General features: G+C 36.7%; 1 protein-coding gene across 1 annotated transcript in view; it reads left to right on the forward strand.

Annotated features, from left to right (window-relative positions):
• The window catches only part of PDE3B (phosphodiesterase 3B), a 174558-nt gene that overhangs the window by 112788 nt on the left and 37722 nt on the right, over window positions 1-24048 (forward strand). The window contains exons 3-5 of the mRNA XM_042904668.1: window positions 3439-3687; window positions 6180-6322; window positions 14046-14152. Of these exons, the coding sequence (XP_042760602.1) occupies window positions 3439-3687; window positions 6180-6322; window positions 14046-14152 (499 nt within the window). The remainder of the gene's footprint in view (window positions 1-3438; window positions 3688-6179; window positions 6323-14045; window positions 14153-24048) is intronic.

Below are 24048 nucleotides of genomic sequence, written 5' to 3' on the forward strand. Positions count from 1 at the left end.
TGAATGCAGCAAACTTCATTTATTTTAAGAAATTGCCACAACCACCCCAACCTTTAGCAGCTACCACCCTGATCAATCTGCAGCCATCAATATCAAAGCCAAGACCCCCACCAGCAAAAAGATTGTGACTTGATGAAAACTCAGATAATGGTTAGCATTTTTTAGCAATAAAGTATGTTTAAGTATTTTTAAAGTTTATTTATTTAGAGAAAGAGCACGAGTGGGGAATGGACAGAGAGAGAGGGAGAGAGACAATCTCAAGCAGGCTCTGTCCTGTCATCACAGAGCCCAATGTGGGGCTCGAACTCATGACTTGGGAAATCATGACCTGAGCTGAAATCAAGAGTCAGACGCTTAACCAGCTGGGTCACCCAAGTGCTTCTAGCAATAAAGTTTTTTAAGGTATGTACATTTTCTTAGACGTAATACCTTTGCACACACAATAGACTACAGTACATTGTAAACATTTATATGCACTAGGAAACGGGAAAATTCATTTGACTCACTTTATTATGATATTAGCTCTGTTGCAGTCTGGAGCCAAACCTGCAGCATCTCCAAGGTAGGCCTGTAGAAGTTATAAAAAAGAAAGAAATGGAAATTATGGAACTGAAAAAACTATTAATGGAAATTCAAAACTTGCTGAATAGGCTCAGTAACCGAGTGGAGATGGCGGAGGAGAGAATCTGTGAACTGGAGGATAGAACAATAGAATTTATCCAGTTTGAACAACATAGAGAAAATAGATGGACACAAAATGAATAGAGCCTTCGTGACCTAAGGGATAATAAAAGATCCGAAATTCACGTCTGAGTGTGAGGAGGGAGGGAGGAAGAAGGGGAGAGAGGGAGAGAGAAAGAGAGAAACAGAAGGGAGGGAGGGAGGGAGAGAATTTAAAAGATTATTTGAAAAAAATAATGGCTGAAAACTTCCCCAAATTTTGCAAAAAACGTAATCGTACAAGTTGGAGGAGCTGAGTGACTCCCAAATGTGAACTGCCCCCCCCCCCCCCGTAATTTTATTGCAAGCCGTGTCATAATGAAATGTTTGAAAACTAAAGACAAAGGAACTTGAAAGCAACTGGAGAGAAATGACGCATGATCTGTACCAGGAACATCCAACTCCGATATCATCAGATTTCTCATTTGGGTGTGGGAAAATAGATGCCGTTATATACAATTTGTGGAAGTATAGATTTAACCAACATATGTGAGGGCAGTTTTATGGTAATGACCAAATTTTAACATGTTCATTTACTTTGGTTCAGCAATTCAAATTTATGGGAAGCTATTTGTCAAAAGTATGTTTAATTATCTGTTTTGACATGTATAGGGAAATATTTATTTATAAATACTAGAAATAGCTGGACTGTACCCTAATAATAGAAATGTTTTCAAATAAAAACGAAGACAAAATATACTTCACAAGGAAAAAAAATTCCACAAAGAGCAAAGATCTTACTTAATTATTGTTCTAACTTTCATAACATTTCTTAGTTCCAAAATGTATTGAGGATGCCTAATAAACCATTTCTTGGTGAACTCATTAAATGCGTTCAATAATTATGAATTGCAGACATACTCAAATGTAAGTTCAAGATATAACAAGAACACCAAAAGTAACATTAATTCACTGTTCTATCAGTGCACTCATTTCTATGGGTAATTGAGTTGAACACCATATATATGTATTTTCAAAAAGTAAAAATCATACCATATGTATACATCAATGAAATATTTATTCTAAATTTAAAAAATATCATCCCTATCTATTTTTTAAGGCCAAGTCTGATGTTACCTCCTCCATGAAGTTTTTGATAACCATTTAGTTCAAAATCATCACTATCTTCTTTGAACCCTGACACTGTTTTTCCTGTATTTTTGTCTTCTTATTTTCTGTAACATTAGTGGTTATACTGTTACTTATTGCACTTTATTTATTTATTCTTTAGGGGGAGAATAAGAAAAGTCTAATATTTATTGGGAGACCAGCACTTACTGAATAGCTTACATGTAACAGTTGCATTACAAATTAGTTCTTAATTCATAATGTCACCCAATAAAGAATAAGATAATCTTAAAATACAAAATCCAAAAATGAAAAACCTATCAACTTGCCTCAAGGATAAGAGTCTAACTGTATACAGTACAAAGCCCTTGCTCCATTATTTATACTGTGGTTTTTTGTTGTTTTTAATTTTATTTTTTATTTTTTAAAATTTACATCCAAATTAGTTAGCATATAGTGCAACAATGATTTCAGGAGTAGATTCCTTAGTGCCCCTTCCCATTAGCCCATCCCCTCTCCCACAACCCCTCCAGTAACCCTCAGTTTGTTCTCCATATTTATGAGTCTCTTCCGTTTTGTCCCCCTCCCTGTTTTTATATTATTTTTATTTCCCTTCCCTTATGTTCTTCTGTTTTGTCTCTTAAAGTCCTCACATGAGTGAATTCATATGATTTTTATCTTCTTCTGACTGACTAATTTCACTTAGCATAATACCCTCCACTTCCATCCACGTAGTTGCAAATGGCAGGATTTCATTCTTTTTGATTGCCAAGTATTACTCCATTGTATATATATACCACATCTTCTTTATCCATTCATCCATCAGTGGACGTTTTGGCTCTTTCTGTACTTCGACTATTGTTGATAGCGCTGCTATAAACATGGGGTGCATGTGTCCCTTTGAAACAGCACACCTGTATCCCTTGGATAAATGCCTAGTAGTGCAATTGCTGGGTCATAGGGCAGTTCTATTTTTAATTTTTTGAGGAACCTCCATACTGTTTTCCAGAGTGGCTGCACCAGCTTGCATTCCCATATTGTACTTTATTTATTTTTTTTTTTTAAATTTTTTTTTCAACGTTTTTTATTTATTTTTGGGACAGAGAGAGACAGAGCATGAACGGGGGAGGGTCAGAGAGAGAGGGAGACACAGAATCGGAAACAGGCTCCAGGCTCCGAGCCATCAACCCAGAGCCTGACGCGGGGCTCGAACTCACGGACCGCGAGATCGTGACCTGGCTGAAGTCGGACGCTTAACCGACTGCGCCACCCAGGCGCCCCTCCCATATTGTACTTTAAATATATGCCCTGTACTCTGCCTTATGTGCTTTGCATATATTATCAGTCTTAATTCTCACGTTCGCCTTAGGTAGATGTTACTATCTCCATTTTATGGTAAAGAAACTAAAAAATTCACATGTTGAATAACTTGCCTAAAATCATACAAGTAGGATTAAAGTGTAGATTTCAAACTCCAGTGTCTTTGCAACAAGGCCTAGTCACTATGCTGGACTGTCTCCTGAGGGAGTAAGGTAAGCGGAAGAACTGCTGTATATCGTATGTGTATATTGACTTAAAACAGAGTTTTTCTTAAACGTTAAGGTTTTTTGTAACAAATATATAATTTTCCCTTTTTTTTTTCTTTTCTAGAATTCTGGAGGTGGAAGTGGAGTTGATCTTTCAGTGCTAAATGAGGCTCGCAATATGGTGTCAGACCTTCTGATTGATCCAACCCTTCCCCCACAAGTCATTTCTTCCCTGCGGAGTATCAGTTCCTTGATGGGTGCTTTCTCAGGTTCCTGTAGGCCAAGGATTAATCCCCTCACACCATTTCCTGGATTTTACCCCTGCTCGGAAGTAGAGGACCCAGCTGAGAAAGGAGATCGAAAACTTCACAAGGTCAAGATACAGTAATCAGCCAGCCCTATACTTACCACATTTAATGATGTTTTCAAATTAAAACTGCTCCTTTGTAGCATAGATAAAACACAATTTCTTTTTCAAGGATCAGCTTTTTTATACAGTATATTGAGCTGTTTGGGACTTTAGAGGTAGTTATAAATCTCAAATATTTCTAAATGAATATTCAGCTTTTATTCTAAATTATTCTAATCAGCAGTTATGACTTTTTTGGTTACAACTATTTATCATTGTCATTATTGTTTCTTAAAAAGCAGAAAAAAACCCCACACAAATTTAATTCCAGGCTCATATAACAAACTAGTAGTCAAATCATGTCATTAATTTATTGTATTATTTAGGATCCCGAAATTGTTCTTGTTGAACCCGAAAGAATTGATCATTATAATATTCATTTCTATGAATTACATAACATTATTTTAAATTGACTTTCACATTTTTTTGGGTCTGTTTTTTCCCCCCTTTACCCACTAGAGATTGCTATAACCCAATAGACATTGATTTTTCCATCATTAGATATTGGATGAATTTTTCTTTAAATATCAATGCTTCAAAATATGATTTTCTTTAGGAAATAATAAGTACTATTCTAAGGTATACGTTATGCTTGTTTAGAATGCTTTCAATGTCTTTGTTGATAGCTAACATCATAAACTTTAGAAATAAAAACATTTTAGAGATTGTTCTAGATTAACTACTTTATTCTACAGGTACACTAATGAAGAGAAGGTAAAATTCAAAGCAGTTAAATTTTCATTGTAATAGTGTATATGGAGCTTAGAAAAAGTTAAATATGGTTTTGGAAGGATTTTGATAATTAATTTCACTGTGTTCCCAGCATTAGGGTGTAGAAATGTTGAAAAATTAAGCAAGCCCAATTAGGGCAAAAGTTTGATAATTACTGATTGCAAATCCAGATCAGAGGTGGCTATGTGATGCTTTTATTTTGTTTTGCTTATGTGATGCTTTTATTTTTAAAAAATACCTGCCTTCGTCAGAATCCAATTAACAATGGTACATAGTTACATGACATTCTTTTTAGCACTCTGCTTATGAGGAACAGGTTAATCATAAGCATCAAAAAGTGATAATAATAAATTCAATAAAATAACTATGTTATTCTATAGTTTTCACTTGATATGTTGCTATTCCTTTATATTTTCCATTGACATTTGATGTTTAGAATAGTAACTTTTTTCTTTTTTTATTGAAGTATAGTTAACAGAGAGCAATTTTTAAAAATAGTGATTCCTAAAAATCTTAATCAGAAAAATCTTATTGATATCAATATTACGTTACTGTGCTTACTGCGTGAAAAAAAAAGTGTACTAGTACATTTTAGAAACATTTGAAACAATAATATTAATTAAACAGGATGCCTAAATGCCTCATTTCCTGAACATTTTAGTTAATCAGGCTTATTTTTGGTACTGGAATCTACTGATAGGAGTAAGTCCTGTAAGAACCAGGAAGTAAACCATATTTCTTTGTGTTCTTTAAACTTCTTACTTGAATTTCATATCTAATTGGTCTCTGCTTTTGAAAAAGAATAGAAAAACCTGATACTCCAGAAAAGAACAACAGCATTTATAAAAAAGTAATTAGTAAGGAAAAAGGAATTATAAAAGATAATTTAATATAAATGTCTTATATATGTGTGTTAAGAACTAAGAAAGACTATGTGGACCTAAGTTATAGCCAGAAAGGATTGTTACACAAAGAACTTTTTCACCAAGAGTCTAAGTAACTATGAACCTTTACAAAATCAACATCCTTGGGAAAACTTAAATATAAGAGATATTTAGCTCTCTGAGATGGTTTCAGTATCTGCTGATGGGGGAAATTCAGAAGAAGCAAAACCTGTTTTATGTAAATCCCAATAAAACACCTATTTACAGTGGTAAAAAATAGAATACTTTGGCTAATTGAACATTTAGATCAATTTAGAATATTTTCAAAAATTAAGGTAAACTATTAATGCTAATGGTGTTCTGAATTTAATTGCTAATTGAAAAGGTAGTTCTGAATCTTTCAGTTTCTCTAGGTTAACCCTATATACTTCAGCATTGTATTGAAAATATAAAGGGTTTAGGATCTAGGGCTTATGGTGCCTGATCCTAAGCTTGTCCTCTGAAATTGTTTTTCAGGGTAAATCTTTCATACCTCCTTTTTAAATTGTCAAGTATTTATTTCTCATGAAACTAGGAGTAAAATGTACAAAAGAACAAAGATCTAGTAAAATTGTAGGGAGTTCAGAAACCATTGTTTAATGGGAGGAACACTAAATAGAACAATAGTATAGAATGTAAAATTTGGAGTAAATCTGACATATCTTCAAGATAAAATGTCCTGTGTCTCCTGTACATACTAAAAATGTACTTTGTATTGGTATTTTTACATGTCATCTTTACAAATACATACACAGCATATCTAAGGGTGACAGTTTTAACCATCGTTAAATTATTCCACAGGGACTACACAGTAGGAATAGCTTACCAACTCCCCAGCTGAGGAGGAGCCCCGGAACTTCCGGTCTGCCACCTATTGAACAATCGTCATCCCGGTGGGAACGCAGTAATGGCAAAAGGCCACACCAAGAGTTTGGCATTTCAAGGTACAATCCCCAGTCTTTTAAAGAGATTTGAGTCAAATACATCCACTTTGTTTCTGTTGAATGAAGTTTGAAATAACTAAAGCAGAAAGGAACAGTTGAAGTATTTTAGATGTGGGACAGCATGGGTAGTAATAAGGCATAATAGCGAAACTGATTCTTAAAAAGAAGCTCATGTGTCTTCTCTGAAAAGTTAAGTACGTTGGGTACAAGGCATGCTGGGGCCTTAAGAACATGAATCAGGGAGGCAGTTTAAGGAAACTAGGGTCAGTTCAGGACCAGAAGTGGGAAAGGTTTTAAATCGGTATCTGTGACCGTTGTAGGGGCAATCACACAGGTCCAGTGCATGGTATCCAAAGGAAGGTCAACAGAGCTACTGACTTGTTAACGGAAGAGCACATTTCCAGGGCTCATCTCTGATGTTAGATACAAGGTAGCAAAACTCTTGTTCCTGCTGGAGGACTAAGACTACTAATATATTCTGTACTCACTTGAGGATTTACTTGGAACTAAACGGTGCTAATCCTACACATGAAGGGCATCAGTAACCGTAGCTCAAGGAAGGTGGGAAAATGCAGGAGCTGAAATTTTCTGAATGTAAACATACCCATCTACCCTCATAACAAAGGAGTCAATACTTTGTCTTTTAAAAGCCAGGAGACATAGTGATCTCATGTGTGAGTTATGAAGTTCTATGTAGTCAGTGATCTAACTGTGTTAACAAAATTGGAATTAGGGGCGCCTGGGTGGCTCAGTCAGTTACGTGGCCGACTTCGGCTCAGGTCATGATCTCACGGGAGCTCAGGTCATGATCTTACGGGATCTCACGGTTCGTGAGTTCGAGCCCCGCATTGGGCTCTGTGCTGACAGCTCAGAACCTGGAGGTGTTTTGATTCTGTGTCTCCTTCTCTCTCTGCCGCTCTGTCTCTGTCTCTGTCTCTCTCTCTCAAAAATAAATAAACATTAAAAAAAAATTAAAAAAAAACAAAATTGGAATTAGTGTAAAGTTTCTGCTAAACCACTGTTAGTATTGAGCACTTTGTTTAGCTTGAGCTGTAGAGTTACACATTTGAAACAGTAGATGGCAGGATTGGATCATACCGATTTATCAGCTAAAAGTGGTGTTAACGTTTATATAGGAAATGTGATCAGATAATTGTAATTTTCCAGATTCTTGCAGGATTTATTAATTTGCATCTTCTATAATGTATTCAAGTAAATGAGCTCCCTTTTTTATAAAGGAAAAATTGAATGAAATGATATATGAAACAGGAATGGGTTGAATTACAGAGTATGGTAAAGGAAAATGAGCTTTGGTTCAACACTTGCCCAGAACCTAAACATAATGGTCTTATTTTTGTTGTTGTTGTTGTCGTTGTTGTTTTTTAATGGACGCAGGATATGGGGAAGTCAGTGATATTGGGAACTGAAAATACAACATATTTCTTAACCACAGGGAACATCATCTTCAGAATATTGTTTGGCTTAAAACAGAATGATGAAAATGATTGCTTTTTAATCCTTCAAAATCACACTGATGTAATAGCAGTACATTTGCAATTAAATGTGATACAGTGAGTTAAGGTCACTTTTATCCTGCTGACTTAAGATGATTGATATTAAAATAGAAACATGGTCCAAAGAAAATTAACTCTGAGAAATGTTCATAAAAGAGGTAAATGTACGCAGATTCAATGTAATTACTTAACTCATTAAAACAAAGCCATGTGCCTCATGAAAGATTTAGAAACTTGGAGAATAAAGTAATTGGTGGTAATATGTATGGCAATCATATTAGATAGCATAGCTATCAATCTTTCATGTATGGTAATTTTTTGTTCAGGAACCTTTAGGCTTTAGTAGCTCAAACCGAATAGACATGTGAATCCAGAATCACAAGGCATTCATTTTGACTTTGTTGGAATACTCTAGAACTAAGGTCACATATCCTACAATTTTTTTCTAAATTTAAAGATTTTTTTTTAAGTTTATTTATTTATTTTGAGAGAGAGAGCAAGTCGGGAAGGTGCAGAGAGGGAGGGAGAGAATCTTAAGCAGGCTCTGTGCTGTCAGCACAGAGCCCAGTGCAGGGCCCCATCTCACAAACCGTGAGATCATGACCTGAGCCGAAATCAAGAGTCAGACGCTTAACCTACTGAGCCACCCAGGCGCGCCCCACATGTCCTACATTTTTGAATCTTGATTTGAACACAGCTTTGGATTTTGATGCTAGCTTCTCTGACTGTGATTTTTAAATGACTCTGACTATGCTTTCAACATGATTCCAGTATTGAACCTCTCATTCCCTAAAGCTGTGACCAAAACCAAATTTCTCATCTCTCCAGTAACGTTTTCATGTTACTGTTTTTCTGCCCTCATTTACTGACACAATACTGCTACCCTCTCACTTAGTGGTTGCTTTAGAAAATGGATTTTCTAGAAAACTTGGTGTTTGCGTCCTCTTACCTTGTCCTGTAGATGCCTGTTGTCAGGTCTGTCTCTGCGTCTCTTTTCCTTTCTGTTCCCTCTTCTCCTTTATCACTTTATACTGTTAAATGCTTTATACCTCCTTACATGGGCTATTGAATTATCCTCTCTTGTTTTGTAAACATTTATTTATCATTGAGAGACAGACACAGTGTGAGCAGGGGAGGGGTAGAGAGGGAGACACAGAATCCGAAGCAGGCTCCAGGCTCTGAGCTGTCAGCACAGAGCCCGACGCGGGGCTCGAACTCACAAACTGCAGGATCATGACCTGAGCCGAAGTCGGTGGCTTAACCAACTGAGCCCTCCAGGCGCTCCTGAATTTTCCTCTTAATTGACCTTTCCATTTCTAATATCCTCCACTGCCTGTTCCATCTCCTACCCTTCCATGACAATTCTTCCTTAAATGAAACCTTGATTATACAGTTTTTCTGATCATTAAGTTTTTTGACCCTTAACCGATGCCTGTAGAATAGTGCCCAACTTCCTAGCTTGGGATTTGAAACCCTGTTATTCCCTCATGACAAAGCTGCACCCTTACTTGCAAAAATGAAACAATGTGAAAGATAGGAGCAGCCTTGCAAAAAACGTGACCAGAAGAGTGACTTGGAAAGCTCTCTAGGTGAAAACAACAGGCATGTGACTCCTGTTAGACTCTTCCTTGAACTTTCCTGATAATTTTGTTTTTTGTCTAACACATTTGAAAATTGAGTTGAATTACAGTTTGCAGCCCCACCTTGTTTGAGTGCAGAGTAATATAGGATTTAATTTTGCTTTTCTTCATGCTTTGTCTGGAGAAAAAAGTGAAGTGTTATAAACTGTACAGTAGCTGTGATAAACAGAATCCAAGGGAAGAAAACCACCAGGAAGAAGGGCTAGTCATGTTTGAACAGTCACTGCATTACCTGCCCTTAAGACTTCACCTCTTAAAGTTCACCTGTTAAAGGATTTCACATTTTAATTAAGAGGGCCATTGTTTTACAAAACCAAAATATGTCCGTCTTTCTCTATGTATCTGAAATTCCAGTCAAGCTTAACTATTCGCTATTCTCTCTGTTCCTCCGCTTCTATGCTCCCCACTCCCCCCCCCCCCCCCCACCTCACTCCTGCAGTTGTTCTCTCTACCTTGAACAGGTCCTCTCGGCCTCATGCTTCTACAGCGTTCAAGATTGGGCTCAGATGTGACCTCTTAAGAATAACACCCTGATACCCTCCTCCCTCAGTTTCCAAGGAGAAGCAATCTGTTTCACCTCTGAATCTGCTTAACATCTTTTCTTTGCCTTTCATGGCACTTTCACTTTCAACCATGTGTTAGTCATTACTGCTCTTCTGAGGCCTGCTTGATTACTGCGATGAGTTTGGGATTGCAGTAAAATGGATCTTGAAGATAAACAGCTGCCTAACAAGCATCTTGTAGGAGTAAGGTGTTCGTATTATATTGTGATGGTTGATGGTGACTTCTGCTTAAGTTTCAGACCTAGGATGAAGGTTCGCTGGTCAGGAAGTTCCAGGAAATGTGCATTAGCTGACGATTGGATTATGCATCTCTGAGTTCCAGTATTAGTAGCTATGGTTAAAAAATGGCTAAACTTGTATCTTTGGACTGACTGCTAGGACCCAGCCCTCTCTGTGGACAAACAGAACACATATTCAGACCTCACAGCTCCCTTCCTTTTTTAAAAATTTTTTTTAAGTTTATTTCTATTTGAGCACGTATGAACAGAGGAGGGGCAGACAGAGAGGGAGAGAGAAGACCCCAAGCAGGCTCCACACTGTCAATGCAGAGCCCAACGTGGGACTCGATCTCACAACTGTGAGATCATGACCTGAGCCAAAATCAAGAGTCAAACGCTTAACAGACTGAGCCACCCAGGTGCCCCACAGCTCACTTTCTTTCAACAGACTTTCCCTGGGGAAAAATAGGCAAGTCATGTCCCAAAACTGCATGGACTATCAACTATAGTTACTCTACACTAAAGAGATTTGCCTTTAACCTAGTCCCCTAGTCATCATTTGTCTCCATAACTTCTCTGTAATTAAATCTAATAACTTGTTAGGAACTATATTTCCTAAATAATGTACTAGGGAACCAGCTTCTCAATTCTGTGTCTCATAATTTATTAGAGATTTATACCAGTGCCTGGACCCTATTTGAAGTACAGAGATTCAAGAGGGCTAATGGTCTCCCCTCACTCAGTTTCTTAAGAGAATAGCTCCAAATGTAGACATCATACAGCCAACAAGTTTATATAGTTGCTGCTTCTCTCTCTCTCTCTCTCTCTCACACACACACACACACGCGCGCGCACACACACACACACACACACACACACACACACACACACACTGATATAAATCTTACCAAGGTAATTGGCATGGGTTATCTAAAAATCAATTCTTAACATATCACTTAACTCTGTGACCATAACTTTTGGCATTCTTTTGTAATGATTCCTAAGTCTGACTTTAATCATCTTCCTACCAACTATTGATAATCTTTGGGACTCCTATCCTTCTTGTCCCCTGTTTTCTTCAGGATTGTTTTATGTAATCTCATTGGAGTGTATATTTATCTGGTTTGAGGCTAGGAATTAATGAGACAATTCTGGAAGTAGGTGAAAACCTGTAATTTGACCTGTACCTCTCAATTCTGAACAGCTAACTGAACGTATGGTATACTTCAATTATTAGAAGGCCCTGGATCAAGGTAGAAAACTATGGAACAGTGCAGTGGGTCTGTTTTTAAAAGGAAAAAGTCCTATCTTTGTTTTGAATATTAACCGGAAAGTAAATTTCAGTAGAGCACACAAATTTTTGGTTGAATATTGCCCTGAGCGGTACTGTTACTGCCCTTTCTCAATCTCCCCAACTCCACGCATAAGCAAGGAGTCCTCAAATACAAAGAATGATTGAGCATTAGCAGGGACATGAGTTTATTGGGTGGTATTATTTGAATATTGTTTCTTTTTGTGACATCATCAACAAATCATCATTACTACTGGCTTGAGAATAAAATATGATAGACTCCAACAGCTGGATGTTAATTTAAAACTCCTTACTTCTAAAACTCTAATTTTACAGATGGAGAAACACACCAAGATAGAATGAGAATTATTTTGTGGAAGGTGTGGGAAGACCTTTTAATTAAAAAAATTTTTTTTAACATATATTTATGTTAAATAAATATGAGCGGGGGAGGGGCAGAGAGAGAGAGAAGGACACACAGAATCCGAAGCAGGCTCCAGGCTCTGAGCTGTGCTGCCAGCCCGCATTGGGCTCAAACTCATGAACCATGAGATCATGACCTGAGCCGAAGTCGGATGCTCAACCGACTGAGCCACCCAGGCGCCCCTGGGAAGACCTTTTAAAAATACAGGTAGAGGGGCGCCTGATGGCTCAGTCAGTTGAGTGTCAGACTCTTGGTTCCAGCTCCGGTCATGATCTCATGGTTCGTGAGTTCAAGCCCCATGCTGGGCTCTGCACTAAGGATGTGGAGCCTTCTTCAGATTCTTTGTCTCCCTCTCTCTCTGCCTCTCCCTGGCTTGCACGTGTGCTCTCTCTTTTTCTCTCAAACGTTTTTTAAAAATAGGTAGAGAGTAAATGCTTTCTCCATTTAGAGTCAAAGAAATTGGAGATTGAATTTTAGTTCTGCCACTATGAATTTTAGCTGTATGAATTGGGGGACATTACTTAGCCTCTTCAAGCCTCAGTTTCCTTGTCTGTCATATAGGAGACTAGAAAAGATACAGTTATGTAAACGACATAAAACAATGAATGGTACATAATAAATACTCAAAATAGTGCTTTTGTTATAATTTTTGTTAATGTCAACAAGGAAGTTTTAGTGAAATGGCTCTAACTGATTTTACATGCCTTCTGTTTCTATAATACAGATTTTTTTTTTCTCCCTTGGGGATATAGAAGAAACTAGATTTTAGAAAAAGGCCCAAGGAGAGGCTCAAGGCAGGAGTTAGTAAAAGAAAAAGAGTCCATCCACTCAGAATTGGGGAGCAAAAATGACCTGTTCTCTAAAAAATTGAGACTAGGAACCTAAAGAAAAGAGCATTCATTTATTCCACAAATAACTGTTGAACACGTTTATCAGGCACTGTGCTATCTCCACTGTCAATGCAGAGATATGTCTTTATAGCCCCTAAAAAGAATCACAAATTAATGAGGGAAAAGAATCTGTAAGCAGTGAAATTATAATACATTGTGGATGAATTTGTAATGGAGACATGAACCAAAACCTTTAAGTCACAGAAGAAATAGGCCTTCCTGCAGTAATGGGTAGGGAGGTGCAGGAAAGATGAAGCAGTTGGGGAAGAGCTTATTGAGAACTTAGGCTGTACTAAAAAGTACGAGTGAGAAGGGAGAATCTAGATCTGCCCTGGAGCCTGTGTCCACGTGCCCTCATCAGGAGTTTACTGTCAAAAGAAAACGGTGAATATTGAAGAAAAAGAAGGTAAAATTTATGGTGTGCTTGCTACCCGCTTGGCACTGGGAAGCTTTCAAATATATTTTATTTTAAACTGCATTTTATACATCGCATGGCTGTACTGTGTGATTGCCAACCTACATTTAATTTCTTTATAAGAGCCCTAAAACCTACAGTAAATATTTCAGTTATAGGAAATGACTGAGTTAGGGGGTAATCGATATCTGTGAAGAGAGGGAACAGAAGAGAGTGAAAACTGTATATGTTAGCCAGTGATTCTCAGTGAGGTCCCTGGACCCAGCAATGTCAGCATCATCTGTGAACTTATTAGAAATGCAGATTACTGGCCCTACGCCAGACCTACTGAATCAGAAACCCTGGAGGTAGAACTGGCAGTCTGTGTTCTAAGAAGTCCTCCAGATGATATTGATAACCTGCTTTATACCAGGGTTCAGCAAACTACAGCCTGTGGACCTAATGTGGTCCATAGCTGTTTTTGCAAATTAAATTATATTGAAACACAGTTGTATTTATTATTCTCTGTGGCTGCTTTTATGCTACAATGGCAGAGTTAAGTAGTTGCAGTGGAGACCTTGTGGCCTGTGAAGCTAAAAGTATTTATTTACTACTTGGTCCTTTATGGAAAACATTTGCTGGCTCCTGCTTTAGGCCTTTAAGCAACTAGATAGATGTCTAAATTCTGTATAAGCAGGTATTTCCTAGTTGAACTGAAGACCATGAATAAAAAAAAGAGGAAATTTCCCATGGCTTTAACATTCTTAATTTGTTATCTTTCCCTTTTAGTCAAGGATCCTATCTAAATGGACCTTTAAGTTCAAATCTACTGACAATGACGAAGCAAAGGTCATCTTCCGTATCCCTAACTCACCATATAGGTCTAAGAAGAGCTGGTAAGAAATCATTCTTTATGATTTAAATGTGGGAGGTCTCAAAGTATATGGTACTACAGAATTTTCTCATTATACATTTAGAGCTGGTTTTGAATGCCATTTATATGTTGTAAATTAACATGACTAAGCAATTTGGATTGACCATTAATTGACTGTTGGCTGATTCATTCATAAACACTTTTTAAACAGCCACTATATACCAGATACTTTGTTAGCCACTAGGAATTCAGGGATAAAATATAGAACTACCTAAACTAACCTGAATAGTTGCAGATCCAGATTCACACTGAAAGACTGAGACCTGATCACAGGACTATAGAACACTTGTCCCCTCACACCTCAGCACCATTATTAAAGACCTATTTACGGTAGCTTCTTTTACCAGGTGTGTCCTGGCACTTCTTAAAATTGTAAGGCATACCAAAAGGTAAAAGACACAATTTGGATAGACAGAAATTTATCAGAATCAGATAGGGATGTTGGAATTACCAGATTGGGAATTTAAAACAACTATGATTAGTATGCCAAGGGCTCTAATTGATTAAGTAGACAACATGCAAGAATGGATGGGCAGTGTAAGAGAGAGGTGGAAGTCCTAAAATAATAAAACAAAAATAAATGCTCTTGATAAAAAGCACTGTAACAGAAATGAAGAGTGCCTTTAACAGGCTCATCAGTAGGCTGGATGCAACTGAGGAAAGACTGTCTTAGCTTGAGCATGAGAAATCTTCAAAACTGAAAAACAAAGAGAACGAAGATTGAAAAAGCAGAATCAAATACCCAAGGACTGTGGGGCAAATACAAAAGGAATACCAGAAAGAGAAGAAAGTGAGAAGGAAGTCATACAGAGAAAGACAGATACCGTATGTTTTCACTCTTATGTGGATCCTGAGAAACTTAACAGAAGACTGTGGGGGAGGGGAAGGAAAAAAAAAAGTTAGAGAGGGAGGGAGCCAAACCATAAGAGACTCTTAAAAACTGAGAATAAACTGAGGGTTGGTGGGGGGTGGGAGGGGGAGAGGGGGGTGGGTGATGGGCATTGAGGAGGGCACCTTTTGGGGTGAGCACTGGGTATTGTATGGAAACAAATTTGACAATAAATTTCATATCAAAAAAAAATTTTTAATTAAAAAAAAAAGAGAGAAGGAATAGAAGAAATATTTGAAACAATAATGACCAAGAATCGTCTCAAATTAGTATCAGACACCAAACCATAGATCCAGGAAGCTCACAGAACACCAAACAGGATAAATACCAAAAGAACAATACCTAGGCATATTGTTTTCAAATTACAGAAATTTAGAGATAAAAAAAAATCATTAAAGAAGCCAGAAGGGGAAAAAAACATCTTACATATAAAAGAACAAAATAATAATGACATGAAACTTCTCCTCAGAAACCATGTGAGTAGAATGAAACATTTAAAGTATTGTGAGGAAAAAAAACAAAAGAACGCCAACCTAGAATTCTGTACCCTTTGAAATTATCCTCCAAAAGTGAAGGAAAGTAAAGACTTTTTCAGACAAAAGTTGAGGGAACTTGTTGCCAGTAGACCTGATGTACAAGAAATGTTAAAAGAAGTTCTCTAAAGAGAAGAATAGTAGTGTAGGTCAGAAACTCAGATCTACATAAAGAAAAGAAGAGCACTGAAGAAGGTGTAAGTGAAGGTAAAATTAAAAGCTTTTATTTTTCTTTTTATTTGATCTAACAGTAGTTTAGAGTAATGATAGCAACAATGTATTCAATTATATGTGCATATATGTATTTTATGTATGTGTATATATGCATATATATAAATGAATGACAGCAATGATACAAGGGACAGAGGAATTGGGGTTATTTTATTATCATAAGGTACTCATAATTATAAGGTATCTGTGAAGTGGTATAATGTTATTTGGAAGTGAACTTGGGTTAGATGTAAAATGTATATTGCAAACTCTAGGGCAACCATTAAAAAAAGTTGAAAAAGAAGTATAACTGATATTCTAAGAAAAGAGAGAAAGTAGAATGATAAAAATTCTCAAAACCACAAAAACAGAAGAAGAGTAGAAAACAAAAATAGGAACAAAGAACACGGACAACAAATAGAAAACAGTAATAGATATGATAGATGTTAATCCAACTGTATCAGTAATCATTCTGAACACCAGTGGCCTAAGTGTACTAATTAAAAGACCTATATTGTTGGGGGCGCCTGCATGGCTCAGTCCGTTAAGTGTCTGACTTCAGCTCAGGTCATGATCTCATGGTTGATGGGTTGGAGCCCCGCACTGGGGGCTGTCAGCACAGAGCCCGCTTTGGATCCTCTGCCTCCCTCTTTCTTTCTGTGCACCTCCTCTGCTCACTCTCTCTCTCTCTCTCAAAAATAAATACATATAAAAAAAGATGTCTATTGTTAAAGTAGAACAAAAAACATGACCTAAATATATATTATCTATAAGAAACCCACTTTTAATGTAAAGACACATAAAAATTCAAAGTAAATGGATGGAGAAAAATACACCATGTTAACACTAATCAAAAGAAAGCAGGTATAAGCTATATAAATTTCGGCCAGAGCAGATTTCTAAGCAAAGAAACTTATCAGAGATAAAGAAAGGTATTACATAACAGAAGACATAAGAGCCTTTAATGTTTATGAGCCTAAGTAACAGAACAACATTTAAGAGTCATTTAAGGCACAATTAATGGTTCTGTGTAAATGAAGACTCAAAAGGGGAGGAGAGAAACAATAGGGCAGAATAATTTTCCAAAATAGTAAGGGAATTAGCAAATTCCTGAAACTTGGTGAACCCCAAGAAGATAGATAAAATCATAAGGATTTCAGGCAAACCCCTGAATTATACAACAAGAAAAATTTCAAAAGCAACCAAGTAAAAAAGGTTATTTTTCAGGGAACAACAATAATATTCACAGTGATTCTATAATACCAAGTATGAACTCAAAGACCTAGAATGGCATATTAAAAGTATTGAAAAAAAAAAAACAGAAAAATGCCAACCTGGAATTCTTTATCAATGAAAATATCTTTAAACATTTTTTTAATGTTTATTTATTTTTGAGAGAGAGAGAAAGGGACAGAGTGTGAGCTGGGGAGGGGCAGAGAGAGAGACACACACACACACACACAGAATCTGAAGCAGGCTCCAGGGTCCGAGTTGTTAGCACAGAGCCCAGAACGGGGCTTAAATTCATGAACCGCAAGATCATGACCTAAACTCAAGTTGGACCCTTAACCAACTGAGCCACCCATGCGCCCCATTTAAAATACATTTTACAAATTAAATTGAAATAATATTTTTTCATACAAAGGCTGATAGAATTTATTGCTGATAGGCCTGCACTACTAAGATCCAGCAAAGATAGTAGTTTAGGTAGGAGGAAAATGATCCAGATTGAAGCACAGAATGATAGGAATGAATGAAAAGCTCTAATAAGCCTAAATTGAGTGAATATAAGTGAATGTTGATTAAAAACAATAATAATGGACCCAGCAATTGCACTACTAGGTGTATATCCAAGGGATACAGTTGTGCTGTTTTGAGGGGCACATGCACCCCAATGTTTATAGCAGCACTGTCAACAATAGTCAAAGTGTGGAAAGGGCCCAGATTCCATCGACAGATGAATGCATAAAAAATATGTGGTGTATATACATATACATATACCTATACATTACATGCATACATACACAATGGAATATTACTCGACAATCAAAAAGAATGAAATCTTGCCATTTGCAACAACATGAAGTAGAGGGTATTACGCTAAGTGAAACAAGTCAGTCCGAGAAAGACAAATATCAGATGATTTCACTTATATGAAGAATTTAAGATACAAAACCGATGAATATAAGGGAAAGGAAGCAAAAGAATATAAAAACGGAGACAAAACATAAGAGACTCTTAAATACAGAAAACAAACTGTGAGTGGGGGGATGGGTAAATGGGTAAGGGGCATTAAGGAGGGAACTTGTTGGGATGAGTGCTGGGTGTTATACATAAGGGATGAATCACTGGAATCTACTGAAAATATCGTTGCACTATATGCTAACTAACTTGGATGTAACTTAGAAATAACAACAACGGCAATAATCACTTCCTTGTTGCATGCATAATATATGAAGGAGTCAAATGTATGATAACAATGGCATATAAAGGGTGGGAGAAGGGTAAATGGATTTGTAATGTACTAGCAATGATTGAAAAGTAGTAAAAAGTTTTAAGTTTGAGAGAAACTAATACTTCAAAGACGCACATTGTAATATACAGTGACAATTAAAAGAATTTTAAAAAAGGTATAAGTAAACAATCATAGGAGGTAACAGTGGCATGATTTTTTAAAAACTTGAGTAACCCAGAAGAATCCAAGAAAAGAGAAAATAAAAGAGAAAAAGAAGGAACAACTGAAAAATAAATAGCAAGATAGTGGATTAAACAGACTACATTACATTGAATATACATTTTGTGGGGGGGGGAAGGAGGGATCTGCTAAAGTTGTTAAGTATATTTTAAAAATATTCAGTTTTCAACAAAAAGTGAAAATACACTCCAGTTAAAAGACAAAGATTGTCAGACAGTTAACAACACAAGACTCAAGCATATGTTCTTTACAAGACACCCACTCTTTATATAAGGACACAGTTACTTCTGATCTCATAGCAATAATATACATGAACCAAAAAATGACAGAACTAAAGGGGGGAAATAGACAAATTTATATTAATATTTGGAGATTTTAACTCACCATTCTCATTAACTAGTAGAATAAGCAGACCAAAACGTTAGTATAGATATAAGAAAGATTAGAACAATATGAATTAACTGACCTGACTGTAAAACACTACATTCAGCCAGGATGAATATTTTTTCAAAGAATGCACACAATGGGGCGCCTGGGTGGCTCAGTTGGTTGGGTGTCCGACTTCAGCTCAGGTCATGATCTCGTGGTTCGTGAGTTCAAGCCCTGCATCAGGCTCTGTGCTGACAGCTCAGAGCCTGGAGCCTGTTTCAGATTCTGTTTCTCCCTCTCTCTCTGACCCTCCCCCGTTCGTGCTCTCTCTCTGTCTCAAAAATAAATAAATGTTAAAAAAAAATTACTTCAAAGAATACACACAAGATTGATAACAGTAGACCATTTGTCAGACTATGAAACAAGTCTCAATGAGTTTCAAAGTATTAATATCACATATAGAGACTCATTCAGGAATGGCAGAGAGAGTATTTCTGTAAACTCACTCTCCTGCTAAAATAACAAAAATAACAAAAATAGGGGCCAAAAAAGTGAAACTCAGGGGTACCTGGGAGGCTTAGTCGTTCAAACGTCCAGCTTCGGCTCAGGTCATGATCTCACGGTTCATGAGTTCGAGCTCCGCATTGGGCTCTGTGCTGTTGGTGCAGAGCCCACTTTGGATCCTCTGTCCCCCTCTTGCTCTGCACCTCCCCTGCTCGTACTCTCTGTCTCTCAAAAATGAATAAACATTAAAAAAAAAAATGAAACTGAGCCATATCAGAACTCTGGAAATTAACCCAAGCCTGAGAAAAAACTAGAAGTCCTCTGTACAAGACAGACTATTGAACCCTGGTAAGACGGTGGGTTCTGTGGCATTTTATTTGGGAACTATCCCTTCCCAGCTTTCTCCCTCGGTGGCATTATTGCTAAAAGCCAATAGCATTTCAGCCATCAGAGAGATCTGACCTCTTTTGAAACTCCCCCAAGAAGACAGTAAATACTTTGCCCAAACTTAATATAAACTTAAAGCTCCTTGGAAAATCTCTGTTCCTGAAGTGTTGTGGGTATTTGATTTGACTCGGAGCTCAGCTTTCTAAAAAACAAACCCTATGCCAGCCAACATTGTGACCACCTAAGGCTGTTATTTCACTTGTGGTAAACAAGAGCTGCCTGAGAATTTAAAAGGAAATCCTGGATACTACTAGATGACCATAGGGAATTTGAAAGTGTCTGACAGATTCCTGAAGATCTCAGGATCCTGTGCCAGAATGTGCGTGTGCATAGGAAAGATCTGGGAAAGGAGAAGGCCCTAGTCACTTATCTGTAGCTGACCTAGAAGCTGTCACAAGTGAGATGTGAAATCTAAGGCCGTTTCGTAAACTGAAGTTTGAAGGTGTATCTTTTCAAACATTCCCTCCTACAGATGACGTGTAGGCAAAGCATTTAAAGAAATGTTCTGACACATCATTCGCTGACCACAAAATTATACTGACCCATGGGTGACTTGCAGGAAGTCAAGCTTAAAATATAAATCAAGAACTTAAAGGAAAAAAAAACAAACCAGCAAAGAACTCAGTGGCTACACACCTCAGAGAAAACGGAATCTACATAATTAGTCCAGGAAAGTCATTCAACAATCAGAAACAAGAAAACAAACATAAATCAGCAACATAACAAACCTTGGATGTGGGAGGGATCTGATGCCAGAACTGTTAAAATATAATGTCCAGTTTTCAACAACAAAAAAAATGAAATACACAAGCAAATTTTTGCCATGCACACAAAGCAAAACAGCCAACAGAAAATTTGCCTGACGGGGCTTGGAGTTTGGACTTAGCACACAATAACTTTAAATCTCCTATTATAAATATGTTTAAAGTTGTAGCAGAAACCATTTCAAGAGTATTTGAGTATGACAATAGTATCTCATCAAAGAGAAAATAGAACTAGAAATTATAAAATGAAAATATAAAACGATGTTAATAGTTAAAATTGCTACTTCTACTCAATATTGGATTGGAGGTTCTAGCCATAGCAATTAGCTAAGAAGGAATGAAAGGAAGAGGTAAAATTATATTTGCATATAATGTCATGTATTTATTAAATCTGAAGAAATTCATTAAAATCTATTACAGCCAATAAAGAAGTTTATCAGTGTGTCAGGATACAAGATCTCTAGGCAGAAATCAGTTGTATTTCGTATACTAGCAATGAACAATGCAAAATGAAATTAAAATAATTCTATATACAGTTAGCATTAAAAATAGTAAAATACTTTGCAACAAATTTAACAAGAGTATAAGACCTGTACACTGAAAACTGTAAAACATTGTTGAAAGAAATTAAAGAAGTCTAAATAAATAAAAGAAATATTCCTGTGTTCATGGGTCAGAAAATGTAATATTGTTATGATGGCATTTCTCTCCAAATTGTTCTAGATTTCTTGCCATCTTTATCAAGATCTGAGCTAGCTTCTTTGCAGAAATTGACAAGCTGATCATAAAATTCATATGGAAATTCAAGGGACCCAGCATAGCTAAAACAGTTTTAATAAAAAAGAAGAAATTGGAGGACTCACACTGGCAAATTTTAAAACTTACTACCAAGCTGTAGTAATCAAGACTGGTATTGGCATAAGGATATTCCAGCTCAGTGGGATAGAATTGAGAGTCCAGAAATAAATCCTTACATGGTCAACTGATTTTCAACAAGGGTGCCAAGATGATTCAATGGGGAAGAAATTGTGTTTTTAGCAAATCCTGGAAATAGACAGGAGCAAGAATGAATTTGGAATTCTACCTTTTGTTATACTCAAAAATTAACCAAAATGCATCATAGACTCAACGGTAGGAGTGAAAGCCTAAAACTAGTGGAAGAAAACAAAAAAAAAGTTTGTGACTTTGGGTTTTGAATACAGCATTCTAAGGTATGACATCGAAAGCACAGTTCATGAGTGAAAAAACCTGATAATTGGAATTCATTAAAATTGAAAACATTTGTATTTCTACAGAGACCTAAAGAAAGTGATAATAAGACACAGGATGGGAGGAAATATTTGCAAATCATGTATTTGATAGTGGCCTTTTATCCAGAATATACAAAGATGTCTGTAATTCAATAATAAAAAGACAAATTACCTTCTTAAAAAATGGGCAAAAATCTGAATAGATGTTTCTCCAGAGAAGATGTACAAATGGCCCATACCACATGAAAAGATATTCAGTATTAATCATTACGGAAAATGTAAATCAAAACCACAGTGACCTGTGACTTCATACCATTGTGATGTCTGTAATTACAAAGACAGATAAAAACAAGTGGTAAAAACGTTCAGAAGTGGAAACTCTGATACACTGATGGGAAAGTAAAATGCTACAGCCACTTTGGAAGACAATTTGGCCATTCAGTACTTGAATAGAGAAATAAAATTGTGCTATATTCATGCATACAGTTTGATATGGCATTGAAAATCAACCACAATAACAAGTAACTGCCTGGAAATATTATTTTAAAATGTAAGCAAGGCATAGAAGCATTTATATTTATTGTCTAATTCAGTTTACAAAGTTCACAAAAGGGGCAAAAGTAATCCACATTGTCAAAAAATGCGTACATACATGGTATAAATATAAAGAAAGGCAAGAAAAACAATACCATAAAAGTCAAAATAATGATTTCCTTTAAAGAGAGGCAGGGGAGTTAGAAGGCAGGGTGGTTGAGCTCTGGCCATGTTTTATGTCTTAGCTTGAGTGATGAGTAGTCTCATTGTAACTTTTCTATGTGTGTGTTATATTTCACAATAAAGAGGGTTTAAAATAAAAATGGTGGATCTATATTATAGAGAGCATTTTTTAAGGATTTCTAGGTTTGTCTGTATATCCAATCTCTACCCTAAGATTTTGTACCCTTTATTCTTCTTAGCCCACTTGTCAGGATTTTGGATACTCACTAGTATAATTAGAGAAAAGAAGGCTAAAAATTGGAACCTTTGTTTCCAGTTAGTAACCAGTGATTATGACGAGCAAGACACATCTTGTCCTCAGTTTCCTCTTCTGAGACATTAAGGTGACCAGATTTAAAAAAAAAAAAAAAAATCCCATTCAGCCCTAACATTGTACGAAATTATAGGAACCTCTAAAGAAATGAGTCTGATAGAGTAGCAGTGGCAGCCCTGGGAAAAGAGTCTGATCTCACAGTGTTAACTGTTAACACAGTTTTTTGACTTTTTTAACTGTTAAATCAAGTTTTTTGACTTTTTTGGAGTCCCCTCTCCCCTCCTCCGACATATGAAGATGAAAATACTACTTAACTCACAAAGTTATTAAGATTAAATAAAACAACACATCATATTAGGGTTCTCCAGAGAAACAGAACTAATAGGATGTGTGTGTGTATTTACATAGAGAGAGAGAGAGAGAGAGAGAGAGAGAGATGGAGAGATAGGTTTATTTTAAGGAATTGGCTTGCAAGACTGTGAGGGTTGGCAGGTTTGAGATTTACAGGGCAGGCTGTCCAGCTAGAAATTCTCGCACGAGTCGATACTGCAGTCCTGAATCTGAAGGCAGTCTTGAGGCAAAACTCTTTCCTCTTTGGAGGACCTCAGTCTTTTCTTTTAAGGCCTTCAACCAATTGGCTGAAGCCCATACACATTAGGGAGGGTGATCTGCTTTACTCAGTTTACTGATTAAAGTGTTAGTCACCTCTGAAGAATACTTTCACAGCGACAACTAGCCCGGTGCTTGACCACACAGCTGAACACCACAGCCAAGCCAAGTTGACACATAAAATTAACCATCACACACATCTGCAAGTGTTTATACCGCTATGGCGAAACTGTCGTAGGTCCTGAATAACTATTATGTGCTGTGCTCTCTGATTCACACTTTACTTGGATCTTTATTTCCAAATGAAGTTTTAAATCTGCCTACCTCTCTCCAGATACCCATTTCACCTTAGTTCAAGGCACTCAGTGAAGATTTTTGGAGCAGATCAGTAGCATTAGAGATGGATTTCTGAAGTACTCTGGTTTTTTTTTCTCCCCCTTATTTTAGCACTTAGCACTTGTTTGTACTCACCACTAGTCTCTAGGTTTGTAGAGTAGCAGGGATGGTAACTTCTTCTCCATTGTGAAATCCAACACATCTTCCACCATATAGTAGGCT

Source organism: Panthera leo, chromosome D1 (genome assembly GCF_018350215.1).
Source record: "Panthera leo isolate Ple1 chromosome D1, P.leo_Ple1_pat1.1, whole genome shotgun sequence".
NCBI classification, from domain to species: domain Eukaryota; kingdom Metazoa; phylum Chordata; class Mammalia; order Carnivora; family Felidae; genus Panthera; species Panthera leo.